Source organism: Schistocerca americana, chromosome X (assembly GCF_021461395.2).
Source record: "Schistocerca americana isolate TAMUIC-IGC-003095 chromosome X, iqSchAmer2.1, whole genome shotgun sequence".
NCBI lineage: Eukaryota > Metazoa > Arthropoda > Insecta > Orthoptera > Acrididae > Schistocerca > Schistocerca americana.
In genome coordinates this window covers 366,885,538-366,903,094 of record NC_060130.1, presented here as the reverse complement: position 1 = coordinate 366,903,094, position 17,557 = coordinate 366,885,538, and the positions used below count along the sequence as shown (strand labels likewise).

Here is a 17,557-nt window from a genome sequence, read left to right as displayed (position 1 = left end):
AAGTTAATGACATCAGAAAGAAATCCAACTGTATTATGACAGTATGTAGGAATTGTAAAACTGAGGCACTGAAAGCAATATTGATGCCAGACATGAGAAATAATTGAAACAAAGGTAAAAGTATATGGTTTGGACCAGTATGCAGGTCCAAGAGCAGATTAGGGACCTCCCATCTCCCCCCCACCACCACCACCACCACCCCTCCGGGCTCATCTGTGGCGAGAGATACCTCACCCACATCTGACCCCTCAACCTGATGAATGGCTAAGACAGTAACAGAATAAATAATGCCTTCTAGTATGGAGATTCATAATGGTAGAAGTGAGAAGGCTAAAAACATCAGCTGAACTGGCAGTGGTAAAATTAGGTGAGAGAAATTATCAGTTAGTAGATGTTAGGGCCTCAGCAAGTGAAGAGGAGGAGGAGGAGAGGGGGGGGGGGGGGGGAGAGATCTCTCACAACTGTCCCACCCCAAATACGTTACTCAGAGGACCCATAAAAACCTGTTCAGCTGTTCCTTCATCATCAGCAGGCATGAAGGATAAGGAATCCGGAAGGTCTTTCTTTATAGTAGTGCTAACTGCATCTTTTCAAAGCAATTAAGACATAGTAAAAGAGGGATGACAAAAATAGCTGGCACAATAGGTATGGTCAAGGTAGGATCAAGACCGCCCGCCCGCCTGCTAGTCTTCAGGTGATGAATATAGGGCCGCCAACGGAGCCTTTTATAAGAAAGGAGGCCCAAGAAATGTGACTGGTAACTGTCGAGAGACATTGGTTCTTGCCTGGCTTATGAACTGGGACAACTAAGCTACCTCACCACTGCAATGGACACGCACCTTGGAGCCAAAGACACTTTAAGACCTTGAGGAGATGTTGCCTTTGGGGAAAATTCAGGTGTTGGATCATATAATTGTGAATTGAATCAGGGCCTGGAGCTGTGTTGAGGGACGAGGTAAGAGCCTGAAACAGCTCCCAGCTCCGTCATTATAGAATTCAGCATTCAGCTTGGTCGAGTATTTCAGACCTGTGCTTCATATCAAGGGTGGGAGGGGGTGGGGGTGTCCGAATCACTGTGGGAGACTACACAATTCACTGAAAAATAGAAAAATTACTGTTTGCACAAGAAAATTTTGATCAGATATACGGCACACCTATTGGCATCAAAATGAGTAGGACAGTACAATGCTAATCTTTTTGTTTCTATCACATTCAAACATGTCATCTCACTACTTCAGTGCCCTTCCAAATAAATTTGTTGGTATAACACATATGCCACCTACTGCAAGTAAATTGCACTACACCTATAACCTCTGCACAAGTGAAAGCAATAAGTTGACAAAGTTTTATTGCCATCACATGAACTATACGACAGTGCATAAAACACAAACAAACAAACAAACATTGATTTTTATGTATTAGATGGAATTTCATTCATGCTGATGGCAAACTTCTGTTCTTGGGACTTATTGATCATCAAAATGAACCAGCATGAGGAAGGCACACAATGTAACCGGAATTGGCCTCGGCATACCTTCCTTACAATGAGCATGCTCCTCCAACCCAGAAAGTGGGAGACTGCTACAAGGCTGCTTGCTGCTGAATGAATAACTGCTGGTTGGTTGTGATGCCAATGTACACAACCTAGTGTTGGGAAGCAATGACACCAATAACAGGAGTGAGTACCTACTTCAATATCTATTGAAGAGCAACCTGGATCTCTTTAATAGCGGTAGGGAACCTACCTTAAGGAAATGAGAAGAAGGGAAGAAGTAACTGACATATCTTAATGGGTAGTTACATGAAAGGCATTTGGCAATGGAACCATTCTTCTTTGACCATATGTATAATAAGTTTGAGATGGAAATAGATGTTAAACAGATTATTCCCCCACTTACCTGAAGTCAAAATTTGGATAAGAAATCCAATACACTTAGAGGAAATAACTGATGAAGTTGTGTCCACCACCAAGAACTTGCACATAGAAAATTCTCCAATCACCAGGAAGTGCATAAACAGCGATGTACCCTGGTGGAACAACAGTTTGAATTGCAAGGAAAGCAGGTAAAAAGACTGTTTATGACTGCAAGAAGGAACGGACACTGAACAAAATATTAAGAACACAGTTGCTAAATACAATCTTGGTATTAGGCATGCAAAGCAATCATGCTGGAAGATATCCTGTGGTGCACAAAGTGCTGGATGTACTACTCAAGACTCACTTCCCCCAATGCACTCTCGCAGATGATTCAGACCAAGATTCTGCACCTGTAAGTTTGGTTGGTTGATTTGGGGGAGGGGACCAAACAGCAAGGTCATTGGTCCCATTGGATTAGGGAAGGATGGGGAAGGAAGTTGGCCATGATCTTTCAAAGGAAAAAAACCTAAATCAGGGTGGCCAGATGCAGGTTTGAACTGTCATCCTCCTGAACACAAGTCCCATGTGCTAACCACTGTGCCACCTCACTCTATCTGCACATGGGAGGTACTGGTTTACAGGTAAATAATAGGAGAACTGGGACTCTGCCAAAGAATGTGTTGATTTCATTAAAATCCAGTGGGCAGTGGAAAGTTTCAACTGTTCAAGTCCTCAGATCCAGATGGAATTTTCCTGGATTTGCTGCAACTAGCAGGAGAAAGATTAATCTGACTACTACGTAGACTGTTCAGAGCCAGTCTAGCTGAAGGACTCATTCCTAATGCTCGGAAGACAGTGAAAGTTGTTTTCATTCTGAAGCCAGGGAGAATAATTGATCATACTGAAACTAAGAGCATGAGAGCCATCAGTCTGTCCTCCATTCTTCTGAAGATATTAGGAAAACTGGTTAATGTGCACGTTAGGGTAAGGAGGTTAACTAAGGTTCCTCTACGTGAAAATCAACATACTGTAACAGGATAGACCATAGTAGTGCTCAGAGCCAAAGACAGAGTGCCAGGAGCTGGGCATTGACCACTGTTGGACAATATCCTGCCAGTTCAGCAACAGCAAGCTGTTTCAGTACCATCTCTTCCTAGTGTCAACAACCTGAGATTGGACCAGCCTTCAGGAACATCTGCAGTTTCAGTGTCTACTGCATGACAACAGCTGGACCTCTGTCAGTGGGTCTGCTCGAGATATTTCCGCACAGCACAGAAATGCAGCCATTTCCATAGAGTCATCATGGGGTGACTGCATTTAATCCCCCTGACTCCAGCCTTTCATGTGGTCTTCAAGCTGGCCAACGTAGCTGCATCCAGCCCGTGTCAGTCATAGCCTACGAACCACATCATAACTACGCCGTAGCTGCCAGTGCCGCTGGCACCAGGTTTTGAATCTACACTGGGTAGTTAACCATCCCCACTCTTGGCAGCTCTGCACTCTGCCGCATCCACAAGACTCTGTAGCCTTGATCCTGTTGTCATTTCATGGGTGAGGAATGACATGCTGCCACCCAGCTCCATGCTGGCATAATCCATCAGCTGTCCACTGCTGCTCTCCAGCCACCACCATTGAACTACAGTTAAGACTGTGAGTATTGCTGTGACTTGCTGCAAGTTGGAAGACTGGCTGGCTCACATCCACATCAGAGGCACAACTCAGCACAAGCGTGTAAGCTGTACCAAGTCAGCGTGCCACTTCCTGAGCAGCACATGTATTCCGCAGGCTGTTTGCTTCACCTGTCTCACCTGTTGCTACAAGTGGAAATACTAAGAATCAATGCCACACTGCTTCAGAGGTAAGGGCACATTTGAATGATTGTTCAAGTTTATTGGATTAATAGAGAATTGTTTAGGTACACTAATTTTTTTTTTTGTCTGCAGCTTTCCACAACATCAATCCTGTCTCCAAAGTCATCTTAAGAATCCAGCATGCTCCCATGCAGAAGAGCATGCCAATGAGTCCACTATGTGTAGACAGATCAAGACCACACCGAGTAGACAAAAGGTTGTAGCCACAAAGATTGATGTGTAAATGGTGATCAACACCACTAGACGCTACAAGGACACCTGCCAGAACCTTAAGCCCTTCGATGAAATTCTACCTGTAGAAGGGCTAGTGAAGTATCTACGTATAACCCTGGATGCGAAACTAATATGGACCCCTCACATAGAGAATATATGTTCAGAAGCAAAAGATGTTCTTATGTGCACTAGGAGGGCCTGTAGAATATACTGGGTCTTAGTTCCAAGAGCATGCACCGAACACAACCTATGATAACTTACGGGGCTACAGTAGAACAGAAGGTGGCTGCTAAGAAGCTCGAGCATGTGCAGAGCCCAATAGAATTTGCAGCACACCCACTGCTGGGTTGGAGATCATGCTGCAGGCAGCAGCAAGGGCAAACAGATTAAAAACTGGAAAGTTTTAGGATATTCAGAGTGCCACACTAATATAATGAATGTGGTAAATATACACCATCCAGTCACATTAATGTGACCATCACTTGTGTTCAACGTCAATGCACAATAACAACTCACACATGGCTGTTGGCAGCAGTAGCAATGGAGAGTATACAAGTCATCATCGTAATGTGGAAATGGAGCAATTTATCAGATGTCCAAAGGGGTATCATCATTGGCTTTCAAGCCAAGGATGGAAGTATTTACAAAACAGCTAAGTCCGTAAACCGTTTGTGTGCAGCTGTGATTGAAGTACACCATGCATAGCAAAATGGCACTATCCAAAACAGGCATCAAGGCAACAGTGGTGTACCACTGGAATTTGAATGCCAATACCACAACTGGACATCCACTGAGCGGTGAGAGGTGGCCTTTTTAGATGAATCACGTTTTATGCTCCATCAGACAGATGGCTGTTGGCGCGTACAGCCCTGCAACAATCGTTCAAAGGTTCAGAAAGGAAGAGGGTGTGTTATGGTCTGGTGAATGTTTCTATGGCATTCCTTGAATGACCTCATCTCTCTGGAATGCACAGTGGATCAACGTAAGTATACATCTATCCCTGGGTACCATGTTCACTCCTAAATACTCTCTTTTTCCTTGGCTGATGGCATCTACCAGCAGGACAATGCAGTGTGTCACCCAGCTCGCAGTGTAAGTAAGTGGTTCAAAGAGCACCTGAATGTGTGTACCAAATTTCCATGACCACTAAACTCCCTGGATTTAAACAAAACTGAGAATCTGTGGGACCACCTCAATCGGGCTGATTGCGCAATGAATCCTCAACTGAGACACATAGCACAGCTGGCCATGGCACTTAAGTTGGCATGACTCTACATTCCCGCTAGTACCTTCCAGAACAGCTTTAACTCTCTTCCTGCATGTCTCACACTGGTCCGCACTGTAAAGGGTGCTTATCCAGGTTTTTGACAGGTGGTCCTATTAATGTCACTGGGCAGTGTAGAAATGATGGGGGAAATGCCAGCTGACTATGTGACTACTTTCGGCTGCTTCAATAAATATTTTTATGTAACAACAGGAAGTAGGGAAAAGTAGAAGAAACAACCACAATACTGTTCTGGACACAGTGTCTATTTACTGATGGGTCGAAAATAGATGATCTGCAATTGCCACACTCAAGTGCAATTTAGGATAGCATGATTTATTTTTATTTACTACGTATATGCCACACTCAAGTGCAATTTAATTATATATAACAACTGCAGGGTGCCACAAAGATCCACAGCATTCTACAGCCATTCAGGCAACCAAGCAGCTCCGAAATCTGTATCAGCCACTTCAAGGAGTTCTATGATCACTGCCATGAGACCCTTGTGCGGCTAGAGTAAATCAAAAGGGTAAACCTGTTATGGGCCTTAGCCACTCAGGTATTAGTGGTACTGAGTAAGCTGATAGGTTAGCAGGGGCAGGGGCCACAATTCCATCTGTTGGATCGCAACCTATCATATCATTAAGATGATGGTAAAATCTGAACTACATTAACTGGATCAGGAGACGGCATGTAGAACATTGGACTAAAACCTGAAAACATAAAAATGGCAAGGTAATGATGCCGAAACCAAGTTTAAAAAGAAGTAATGTAATCCTGGGTTTAAATAAGAGACCAATGTATTATTGTCGTTTAAATTGCTTCTACTGTCAGTGCTGTAACAACTGTAAATTGCAGCAAATGATAACAAATGCTATAACAGCAATGGCTCTGTTTAGAAATGAGTTAACAGTTCATAATTTGTTCATGTGTACAATACAATGCTAATTTTAAGTTAATAGTGAGTTATGATGTACAGGCCAAATAAAACTGTGCAGTAGGAAGAGATTTTGGTGTCACAGAAGCAAATGTTCATATGTGGCATCAGATAAATTGGTTGGTTGGTTTTGGGGTTTGATGGGGGCTAAACATCGAGGACATCAGTCCCCCGTTCCCAACAGACATATTTGTAAAAGGCTTATACAGTAAAAGCATAACCTCTGCACCCAGAGGGAGGGAACACCAAGGGGTACAGAGCTAAAATGAACACCGCAGTAACACAAAATAGAGGACACTTAAAAGGAGCAGAGCAAATAGTTGACTAGAGTAAAGCAGACTACAGTGGTTGATGGATCAGGTAAAAGGTCAACCACTCAACTACAAATGAAGAACCTCCAGCTGGAAAGCGTTGATAGAGGTACAAACACAACTTGTTACCATAAAAGACACTATTTTGGCATACACGTCACAATTAAAAGTCGCTGGAGTGGGTGTAGCCTGAGAAATCATGCGGGGGCGCCCACACTAGAGCGAGTGATAAAACCCAGCTGCACGGGTAAAACGTAAAACTGAGTCAGCTATAGAGGCATCGTCACCTAGAATTAAAGGCAGTGCAGCTGGTAAATTAAAGGACTCCTGCAAGGGGGCTAAAAGGGGGCAGTCCATCAGAAGACGGACCACTGTCAGCCCTGCATCACAGCGACACTTGGGTGGATTCTCATGACGAAGCAGATAGCTGTGGATCAACAGTGTATGTGCAATTCGGAGACGGCAGAGAACAACTGAGTCCCTACGCGTGCCCCTCAAGGATGAGTTCCATACGGCCGTGGACGACTTGACCATGCAGAGCTTATCTGGCGTGTTCAAGACAGACCATTCAGAGCTCCAGACATCGCGGACCTTGTGATGTAGGGCTGACCGGTGGTCTCTTTCCATAAGACCAAGCTGCAGGGGTGCCGAAGTGGTGGCCTGCTTGGCCAACCAATCGACACGTTCGTTTCCTGGAACGCCGATGTGGCCCGGGGTCCACACAAACGTCGCTCAACGACCATACTCGGTGAGAACAAAAACAGCATCTTGAATACCACGCACCAAAGGATCCCGAGAAAAACACTGGACGAGTGCTTGCAATCCACTCAGGGAGCCACTGCATATGACAAATGACTCCCCGGGCCAGGAGGAAAGGTGAGCGAGTGCACGATAAAGAGCAACCAGCTCCGCAGTGAAAATACTGCTCCCACAAGGCAGGGAATGCTGCTCAACGTAATTGCCGTGGATGAAAGCAAACCCAGTGCGTCCATCGACCACAAAACCATTGGTGTAGACTACATCTGCATCGCAAAACAAGGCAAGAAGAGCCAGGAATTGTTGACAATGACTGGCAGGTGGAACGGATGACTTGGAGTCGCAGGACAGATCCAAGCAAATCCGCAAGCGAGGGAGGGACCAAGGAGGGGTAGAAAAAGAGGGCCGGAAGGATGGAGGAAGGGGAAAGGACTCAAGTGATGAGAGAAGTGAACGAATGCGGACCGCGATCGGGAGACCCAACCTAGGCCGCCGTCGTGTGGAGGGGAGTGCAGAAGATGGAAAAAGGAGCCTGCGGTTTGGGTGCTCGGGCAAGGGATGGACGCAGGCGATGTATGACACAAACAACTGTTACCGACGGAATCGTACGGGAGGGATTCCAGCTTCTACAAGAAGGCTAATCACCGGACTAGTGCGGAAGGCAACTGTCGCCAGTGTGACGCCACAATGAAGAATTGGGTCGAGGATCTGCAACGTTGAAGGTGCTACTGAGTCGTACACCACGCTCCGTAGTCCAGACGGGACTGAACCAAGGCCTTATAGAGCTGTAGGAGGGTTGTTCGTGCAGCCCCCAAACGGTGTGGCTGAGGCAGCGAAGGATGTTGAGGTGCTGCCAGCACCGTTGTTTAAGCTCGCGAAAATGAGGTGTCCAAGTGAGCTGAGCATTAAACAGCATGCCAAGGAAGTGATGTGTCTCCTCAATACGAAGGAGTTCATTGGCAAAGTAGAGTTCTGGACGGAGGTGGGCCGTTCGACGACTACAGAAATGCATCACTCGGGTCTTAGAGGCTGGGAACCCATAGTTTTCATGGGCAGATGCCCAAAAATGTGCCTTACGGATAGCTCCCTGCAGCTGCCGTTCAGCGACACTGATGCTTGGAGAACTGTAATAAAGACAAAAGTCATCAGCATATAGAAAGGAACAGATCGATGAGCCCACCACAGCCACAAGACCATTAATCAACACCAAAAAGAGGAGAACACCGAGAACTGAGCCCTGCGGAACACCGTTCTCCTGAATATGAGCAGAGCTAAAGTAAGTGCCAACTATAACCCGAAAGGAGGGATTTGAGAGAAAATTCCATAGAAAAATCAGAAGTGGACCCCGTAAGCCCCATTCGTGCAGCGTTACGAGGATATGATGGCGCCAGGTGGTATCGCACGCCTTCAGAAGGTCAAAGAAAACAGCACCTAGATGTTCTCACCGAGTAAAAGCTGTACGAATAGCCGACTCTAGCGAGACTAAATTGTCGATCGCTGAGCGGCCCTGACGGAAGCCCCCCCGCTGCTGGGCTAGGAGGCCCCGAGCTTCGAGGATCCACATGAGCCGCTGACTCACCATCCATTCCACGAGTTTGCACATAACGTTGGTAAGGCTGATAGGGCGATAGCTATCAACCACCAGCAGATCTGCACCAGGTTTCAGCACCGAGATGGTAACGCTATCCTGCCAACGAGTTGGGAAAATGCCCTCCGTCCACATGTGGTTAAACAGGGCGAGTAATTCATGCTGTCAGTGCGCCAAGAGATGGCGAAGAAACTGGTTGTAAATTCGGTCTGGACCTGGAGAGGTATCGGGGCAAGCTGTAAGGGCACTTTGGAACTCCCATTCACTACACGGGGCGTTGTATCGTTCCCAACGGTGTGTGCAAAATGACAACTGCTTACGCTCAGCCTGCTCTTTAATGGCGCGGAATTCTGCGCTGTAGCCTGCTGTCACGGAAATACGAGCGAAGTACTCTGCCAGATGTTCGGCGATGGCAATTGGGTCAGTACAAAGTGTACCTCAGAGAGAAAGGCAAGGGACAGACGCATGAGGGCGAAAGCCAAAAATGCGCCGAACCCGCGACCACACCTGAGATGGGGAGGTGCAAGAACCTATGGTGGCAACATAACGTTCCCAGCAGTCCTGTTTGCTCTGCCGGATTAACCGCCGAGCCCGGGCCCGCAGCCGTTTAAAGGAAACCAGATTCTCTAGGGAAGGATGACGCCAGTGTCATTGCAGGGCTCGCCGGCGGTCCCAGATAGCTTCTGCAATCTCTGGTGATGTCGTGTGACTAGGGCCTCCCGTCGCGTAGGCCGTTCGCCTGGTGCAAGTCTTTTATGCAATCTCTGGTGTCCACCAAGGGACTGACTTACGCCTTAGGGTACTTGAAAAGCAGGGGACAGTTGCCTCGGCAGCAGAAACAATGGCCATAGTGACCTCGTCCACTGCCAAATCAATGTCACCAGGAAGCGGGGCAATGGCCATAGTAGCTGAGGTGTAGGCTGCCCAATCAGCTCCACGAAGAGACCATTGTGGCAGCTGGTCAGGGGTTTGGGACTGAAGAAGAGAAACCAGGATAGGAAAGTGGTCACTACCACAGAGGTCGTCGTGGACCCTCCAACTGAGGTATGGAAGAAGACCTGGGTTACTAAGAGAGAGGTCAATGGCTGAGTATGTGCCATGAGTCAAGCTAAAATATGTGGTAAATGTCCTGCTGTGCCAAGAGAGCCTCAACGTTCCTACCCTGGCCCAAGATCTGGGCCCCACCTCATAAAGGGTGGTGGGCATTAAAGTCCCCCAAAAGGACGAATGGCAGGGGGAGCTGGGCGAACAAGGCAGCTAGGTCAGCAAGAGGGACAACCTCATCCGGAGGAAGGTAGAGGGAACAGATGGTAAGCTCACTCCTGCCCGGATTCTAACAGCCACAGCCTCAAGAGCGATGTGAAGTGGCACTGGGGCACTAGGAACAGTTGCAAGAACATAAACACAGACACAGCCAGACACCCTATCGTATTCTACGCGGTTCTTATAGTAACCCCAGTAGCCACAGAGGGATGGGGTCTGCCGAACAGGAAACCAGGTTTTCTGTAGGGCCAGACAAGTGGTAGGGAAGCAGCACAAAAGCTGTTTCAACTCAGCAAGGTGGTGGAAAAAACCACGGCAATTCCGTTGAAGATAATGGTATCCGACTGTGAATAATACACGAAAGAACCGTGGGAGGGGGGAGGGGGGGGGGGGGATAGGTTAAGCCTTAGAAGCGTTCGCCGTCATCGATTGGTAGCCTGATCAGCTTTCATAGGAGCTGCAGGTCGAGCAATATCTAGCTCCTGAGTGGACGCTAGATGCTCCATATCATCTTCAGGTGCAGTGGTGAACTCCTTTTCAGTCTCTATGTCCTCCTCCTTTTGCTTTTTCTTCTTTTTGACAGGGTCCCGTTTGTCCTTCGGTTTATCAGGCTGGGTGGGCTTTCCTGACCCAGACTCATGGACCGAGGAAGACCTGGCAGCTCTAGGGCCCTCAGGTGGTAGCTTTTTCAGCCACTGGCTGACATCTGGAGCGGCAGTAACCGTGGAAAGGAGGGCACCAAGCGATCCCTTCCGCTCGAGGGGAGCTGGAGGCGGCGGGCACTTCTCCGGCTCAGAGGTGGGGACTAAAGTGCCCAAAGAAGGAGGGGTTGTTACTCCCGATGTTGATAACAGGGCGTTCCCCCAACTACCTGGGGGGCAGGAATAGATGGCCGGGCTGGAGGGACCACAAAAAGCGGCTGAGCTTGGGGGCTCGTCGCCAGGGATGGCAACATTGAAGCTGCTGCAGCAAACGTCGATGAAATACGCACAGGGTGAAGTCAGTCGTACTTGCGTTTAGCCTCTGTGTAAGTGAGCCTGTCCAAGGTCTTATACTCCATAATCTTCCATTCTTTTTGATAAACCACGCAGTCCTACGAGCAAGGTGAATGTTTCTGTCCGCAGTTGACACAAACAGGGCGGTGAACACGGGACGTTGGGGTGGGAGGCACGGCCACAATCCCGACAGGAAGGTTGGCGTCACAACTCGATGACATAAGCCCAAGCCTCCAGCACTTAAAGCAGTGCATGGGAGGAGGGACGTAAGACTTAACATCACATGGATATATCATCACCTAGACCTTCTCGGGCAGGGCGTCTCGCTCAAAAGCCAGGTGGCGATCCTACTATCTTTAGGTCTCCTGAAGACACATCGTATAAAGTGGACACAACGGCGTTTCAGATTTGCACGGAGCTCGTCGTCGGACTGCAACAACAGGTCACGATGAAAAATAAGTCCCTGAACCATATTGAGGCTCTTATGAGGCATAATGGAGACTGCAACATCACCGAGCTTGTCACAAGCAAGCAGTGCCCATGACTGTGCTGGGGACGGTGTCTGTATGACTGCTCCAGACCTCATTTTAGAGATGCCCTCAACTTCTCCAAACTTGTCCTCTAAATTTTCCGCAAAAAACTGAGGCTTTGTGGTCAGAAATGAGTCCCCATCTGTTCGACTGCAAACCAGAAATCAAGGAGAATACGTCTCACCAGGTAATTTAGACTGCCGTTCCTCCCCTGGTGTGGGCAGGGAAGGGAACGATTGGGGGTCATACCGTAAAGCATTGAACTTTCCTTTCTTAGAGACTCGTGCTTGCGCACTATTCATATTTCTTTTCATGGTGGTACCACGAGCAGCTAGGGAAAGGAATGTCCACCCAGACAGAGCCCCGTTTGCCTGGGTAAGCCTAATACAACCAGGGGGTGGCAGGTTCCCCAGAGGTCGCCCGCTAGCAACTGTTCTACCTCAACAGCCTTGCGTCTCCTCGGCCCACAGCACACCTTGAGATTGAGGTTTCTTTTATAGAGGTTTATACCATCCTCGTGACCCAGGCAGTTAAGCCAAGATCCCCGGGCTCTGTACTGTACAACGTTCCACCGTCGCGCCTTACAGTGGTCGTTGAAGCACGCTCAGAGCTTACGGTATTGAGGACTGGTGGCGCTTCCCAGTCCCCAGCTCAGGGACCCCGGGGTCGCCAAGCCCGTACCCAGCAACTAAATGCTGAGGCCCCTGCGGGTGTCAGATAAATAAAAGAATTCCATTTCTACATTCCAAACTTATGGGGACCAAAGCAGGGAAGTTTTCACCGATTGTAGCAGGAGGTTGTTCAGTATGTGCAAGAAAAATGTAATGAAGGCTTCCCAGTTACGAAAGAAATTATTCGTATGAGGGCACTGGAGATGATGATGAATTCCAACAACACACATCACTGAATTCAAAGCATGTACTGGCTGGTGGGGTGTGGATGACAAAGAGGGCGGGGCTAATGTTATGATGCAAAAGAACGCTAGCTCAGTGACTGCCCATGGCGTTAGATGAGAAACTACTTGTGTATCAGCTTCACATAATTAATTAAAGGAAATGGCATTAATATTTGCTAGGCCACAAGGGCAACACCGATCAGATGCCTGTATATTTTTATATGCCATCAAATACATTAAATGTGTTCCTATAAGAAGTTCTGGCAATGAAAGGACCAGAATAACAGGAATGGTGGGTGCACCAGCAGATGGAAGGGAGATCCTCCCATACATGATACTTCACAGGAAAATGATACTGAAACAAAAACTGCCTATAGATGCTAAGAAAAGGAATGAATGACAATGTTGTTTGGAACAGAACACAATGTATTTTGCGTAAAGTCCCCTGAAAGAATCCAGCAACAACATTTTCAGTCCACCTCAGCCAGAAAATTAACGATCTGATAGCAAAGATTCGTACAAATCCGGTAATAATTCCTGGTGGCATGACCTCACAACTTCAAGTATTAGATGTTGTGAATAGACCATTTAAGGCTCCCCTGTAACAGCTTTACAGTGAGTGGCTTCTTCAAGGACACCATGCCCTCATTCCAGGGGTGAAGTTAAAGACACTCTCAAAATCCATGCATTGTAAGAATTATCATTAGGCTTCAATCAATGTAAATCTGGACTGTGGAGAATATGTTAAACCTGTATAGCCCTTTCCTGGTACAGAAAGGGTAAGCAATGTGGATAACATTGTTACTAAAAACACTTTTGGGGATGCACCAAGTTGCCATTGCCTTTATCAACATAGTGAACATGTTCTGGGCCCATCGTCTGTAGTGATTATTGCATTTGTTTCAGTTTATTAATGTTTCTTCTTAGGTACTGCTGGTCTCCTTAGATTTCATACCACTTAACAAATTTTACCAAACCATTGTACCTAGCAGGACCGGCAATTGTATTTCCACAATCTGCTTGACTATCACCTTATCAGTGTCCCAACCAGTATCAGTATCAATACAGTATGTTCATAACAGCTAGATATAGGCTATTGTTAATTAGCTATTGGTAACTAAGTGATGCATGAGATTATTCAGAATATCCTGCCTGCTAAGAAACAGGTTTTATTTCATACATAATGGATCTTCAAGAAAATAGTTAAATAATAACAGCAATAAGACTCACATCTTCATTCAATGCCTGCAGGTGATGTTGTTCTGCAGCCACATATAGACGTTCTTGACAAAGCCTTCCAGATAAGTCCACTATGTCCCATCTTAATGAGCCCATTGCACTAGAACAAAGGAATTGAAAACATTGAAATTTATATGAAATTGTCACAACTGTTAATTACCAGCATTACAAGGAGAATCAATGTTCAATTTGGTATACAATGTTATTACAAAAATTATGTGCACCAATCAAAAATTTCTCAGAATAACTACTGTGTTTTTAACAGCAAAACAAGAGAATGTCATGCTTGCACAATTAAATGTTACTTCTTTGGGACCCTAAAACAGAAGGGGAATTAATTTATTCATAAACCATGCTGAAACACACACACAAAAATGAAGAATCCCATGTCATAAATATACCTCAAACAAAAAACGATAATAGTGTACTCCAGAAAACGTGTAAATTAACATGTGAACCGTCACACATTTATCTGTCTGTTCTTTATTGCAATTTTAATTTAAACACTCCCACCTTTGTCTGAACTAGGAAGTTCATGTTTATGATTCAGGCTGACTTATGACAATAGCTCTTAATTACACAGAGACACGCATAATACCACAACTCATGTGTCAGTGTCTCAATAACTTCATGGCAGTAACTTTTTGTTTATAAATTACTTACATATTTGTGTGTGTGTGTATTTTGCACACACAACTTATTCTCTTTGGGCTTTCCACTCCATTTCCTCGAGCTCACTCACACAACACACACACACTGAATCTTAACTATTCACACATTTACTGTAAAGGCCACAAACTTCAATTATTTTCCCATTTTGTTAGGGATATCTTGTTTGTTCTATCTTCTTGTAATTATCATCTACATGTTGTTCTCCAGCTTTAATTAATGCCAGCTCTAAGACTGTCTTCTGCCATCTCAGGTATGGTACAGATGATAAATTACACTCAATATCAATCTAGGCAAAAAATCTGCATGCTGAACTAAAATTTTTAATTCCCACCATTAAGCAACCAGTCAAAATTTACATCATGGAGGATTGTCACCCATCCTTCTCAGCAGTACTGTACTACCTTATCAGATTAAGTTGAAAGGTTAATGATTTTGAGGAACACATTTTCATCTTGCTCCTTATAAATTTAGCAACATTTGTTCTCATTGCCAAAACTGAAGTAAATTTCTCTGCAGGTACATAGCATCTAAATCTCCACAGAGTACTCACTAGCTCCTAACACCAAAAGGGTAGCCGAAGACTGGGGTGGATGCCTCAGAGGCAGTAGCAGGTACTGTGCTATCAACATGATCCACCCATACAAGGAAACTTTCTCAAATTTTCAAATATAATAACCAGTTTGGCTTCTTGAGCATCCATCAAGGTGGCTTTCATTTTTAGCATTGTTCCTCTTGGAAGACAGAGAGCTAATTTGGTGGTTGCTGAAGGGTACATTTTGACCACCTACCACTAAGCAGCACTAATTAGTGAAAAATGATGAGAGATCAATGGTAGAGAATGAAGGGGACTAGTACTTGAATAACTGTCAAAAAATCGATTTTTTTAATTTTTACCTTAAAAAATTATCTGTAGATTTCTGAACAAGAAAAAAATTTACTTTAAGGAGACTGTTCCGAAGAAATGCCCAAAATTATAGGAATTTTTAAGTTCTGCTCACATGACACACAGACAGCTCTGTTAAAAACAGAATTTTGTTCTCACTTGCATTTTTTGTTTTTTCGCCTCTAATGTCTTAGTGGCACAAGATTATTAAGGAAGTAATTATGCAGTACGACTCAAAACACAATGGGAGATTTAACAGTTGTGTATGAGAACAGATACAAAAAACTGTTCTAGTAGGACAAAATTTTTTGAAAATACGTTTGCTGGATGCACTGCCATGTTCTAATGATGGTGCAGCATTGAGGGTCAGTGTGATATAAATGATGGGAGTGCCTGGTACACTAAATATGCAAAGGGCTACAATTGCCATTGACAGCAGGAGATACTGAAGCAGAGAAATCAGTGTTGGCAGCCACAAAAGAAGCAGGAATAAGTAGTAGTCTGAAAAAAAAAAAAAAACGAGAGGGAGAAGAACACCAGAAACAAGAAATATGGGGCTCGGATGCATTAGTGTTGGGCAGGGTAGGCAGACCAACAAGCTTCAACTTTAAGTTAAATTTTCCAGAAGTTCACTTTTTTTATTTTCTGGTACACATTGGTTAAAAACTATTTATGACAGAAGGCTGAAATTGTGTATTAATTTTAAAAACCAACGGCCTCAGTTGCAAAGTTTACCTAGATTTACCTACGTTTCAGTCAGGATAACCCAACCTTCTTCAGAATAAAAGTAACTACCGTTTATCCATAGTGGACATCGTCAAGCTAAAACTACAAATCCATAAATTATCGTCAGACTGTAAAAACTTATCTGAAACTGCCTCGGCCCCACTTCGTGAATGCGATGCGGCAGCCACAAGTGCTGTACTGGAACTCCGTCGCGAAGTGGGGCCTAGGCAGTTTCAGAAAAGTTTTTACAGTCTGACGATAATTTATGGATTTGTAGTTTTAGCTTGACGATGTCCACTATGGACAAACGGTAGTTACTTGTATTCTGAAGAAGGTTGGGTTATCCCAACTGAAATCTAGGTAAACTTTGCAACTGAGGCTGTTGGTTTTTAAAATTAAAATTAATATTTATACAGTTGCTGACAGGGCCGCGAAATGTTGAAAATATTTATGAAATTGTGTACATTGTCTTACAACATAGCTAACTAAAAAGTACACTATTCTTTATGACTTACATTTGAACATTAAAGACTTTTTAAAGAAAAATTATGTGCTAATTACTGAAATGTTTGATAATCATTATTAAAATGTTTTTGAATCATAATTTATGGCAGCAACATCTTTTAAAAAGAATTATGGTCTACTTTAAACATAGTAGTATTAATAACTTTATGAAAAAAATCAAACTTCCATTTTGTTTTTATTTTGAAATATGTGTACCCATTCTATGTACAAACAATTAACACGCTTCATTTCATTTCACTTGCAACACAAAATACAATTCAGAAAAAGGTGAGAGACCAAAAGCTGGGGTTCCTACATCAAAATGTTCCTAAAAGATCTGTTAGAAGATGGTAAGCATTACATGGGCTTACAACTCTTTATTCTTGGAGCTACACTAGTTTGGAAAACTGACTACTTTTGCAAGTCCCCCCCCCCCCCCCCCTTAAGTTCACAACCCAGTCCTCTAAAATGATTCCCAAGACTGCAATCTTTCTAATCAAACAAAAATATTGATGGGTTATCTACGAATGGGCACACACATAAACTGTACATCAAAACACTTTTTACGGTGATGAAGAAAGGGCCATTCTCACTAAGTTCTTCCCGGCCTGACACCTACTGCCTCAGACGCAGGGGTGTCAAATAAGCATATTTAAATATCAGTATTTTAGACAGCCAAATTATTTTTAAGTGTGAAAATTTATCCCATTTTATTAATTTAGTAATTTCTGAAATTATATCGTTATTTATCTTTGTAGCTAACCACTGGCTCACAGCGATAAGAAAGTGTGCCGTGTACCTCCACTAGCTTCCTTGGAACTTGTACAGCCATGAAAACAACGCAACAATCACTGGAATCACTGGCACGCATCAATCATTTCTCTCTGGCTTTCTGTGAGACAGGTCATCCACAGTCCAGTCACATTAATGTGACTGTCGCCAATGTCAATGTACAATAACCGTTCACAGATGGCAGGTGGCGGCGGCAGTGCTAGCAGTAGAAGGTAAATAAAGTGTGTTGGGGGAGGGGGGGGGGGGGATCCAGAAAA

The 17,557-nt window shown here is 44.7% G+C and overlaps 1 protein-coding gene across 2 annotated transcripts in view; it reads right to left on the bottom strand.

The window, feature by feature from the left end:
• Nucleotides 1-17,557, bottom strand: part of LOC124554861 (GTPase-activating protein and VPS9 domain-containing protein 1) — a 345,101-nt gene that overhangs the window by 275,997 nt on the left and 51,547 nt on the right. For both annotated transcript variants that reach the window (XM_047128529.1, XM_047128530.1), the window contains exon 2: nucleotides 13,715-13,823. In XM_047128529.1, the coding sequence (XP_046984485.1) occupies nucleotides 13,715-13,823 (109 nt within the window). The remainder of the gene's footprint in view (nucleotides 1-13,714; nucleotides 13,824-17,557) is intronic.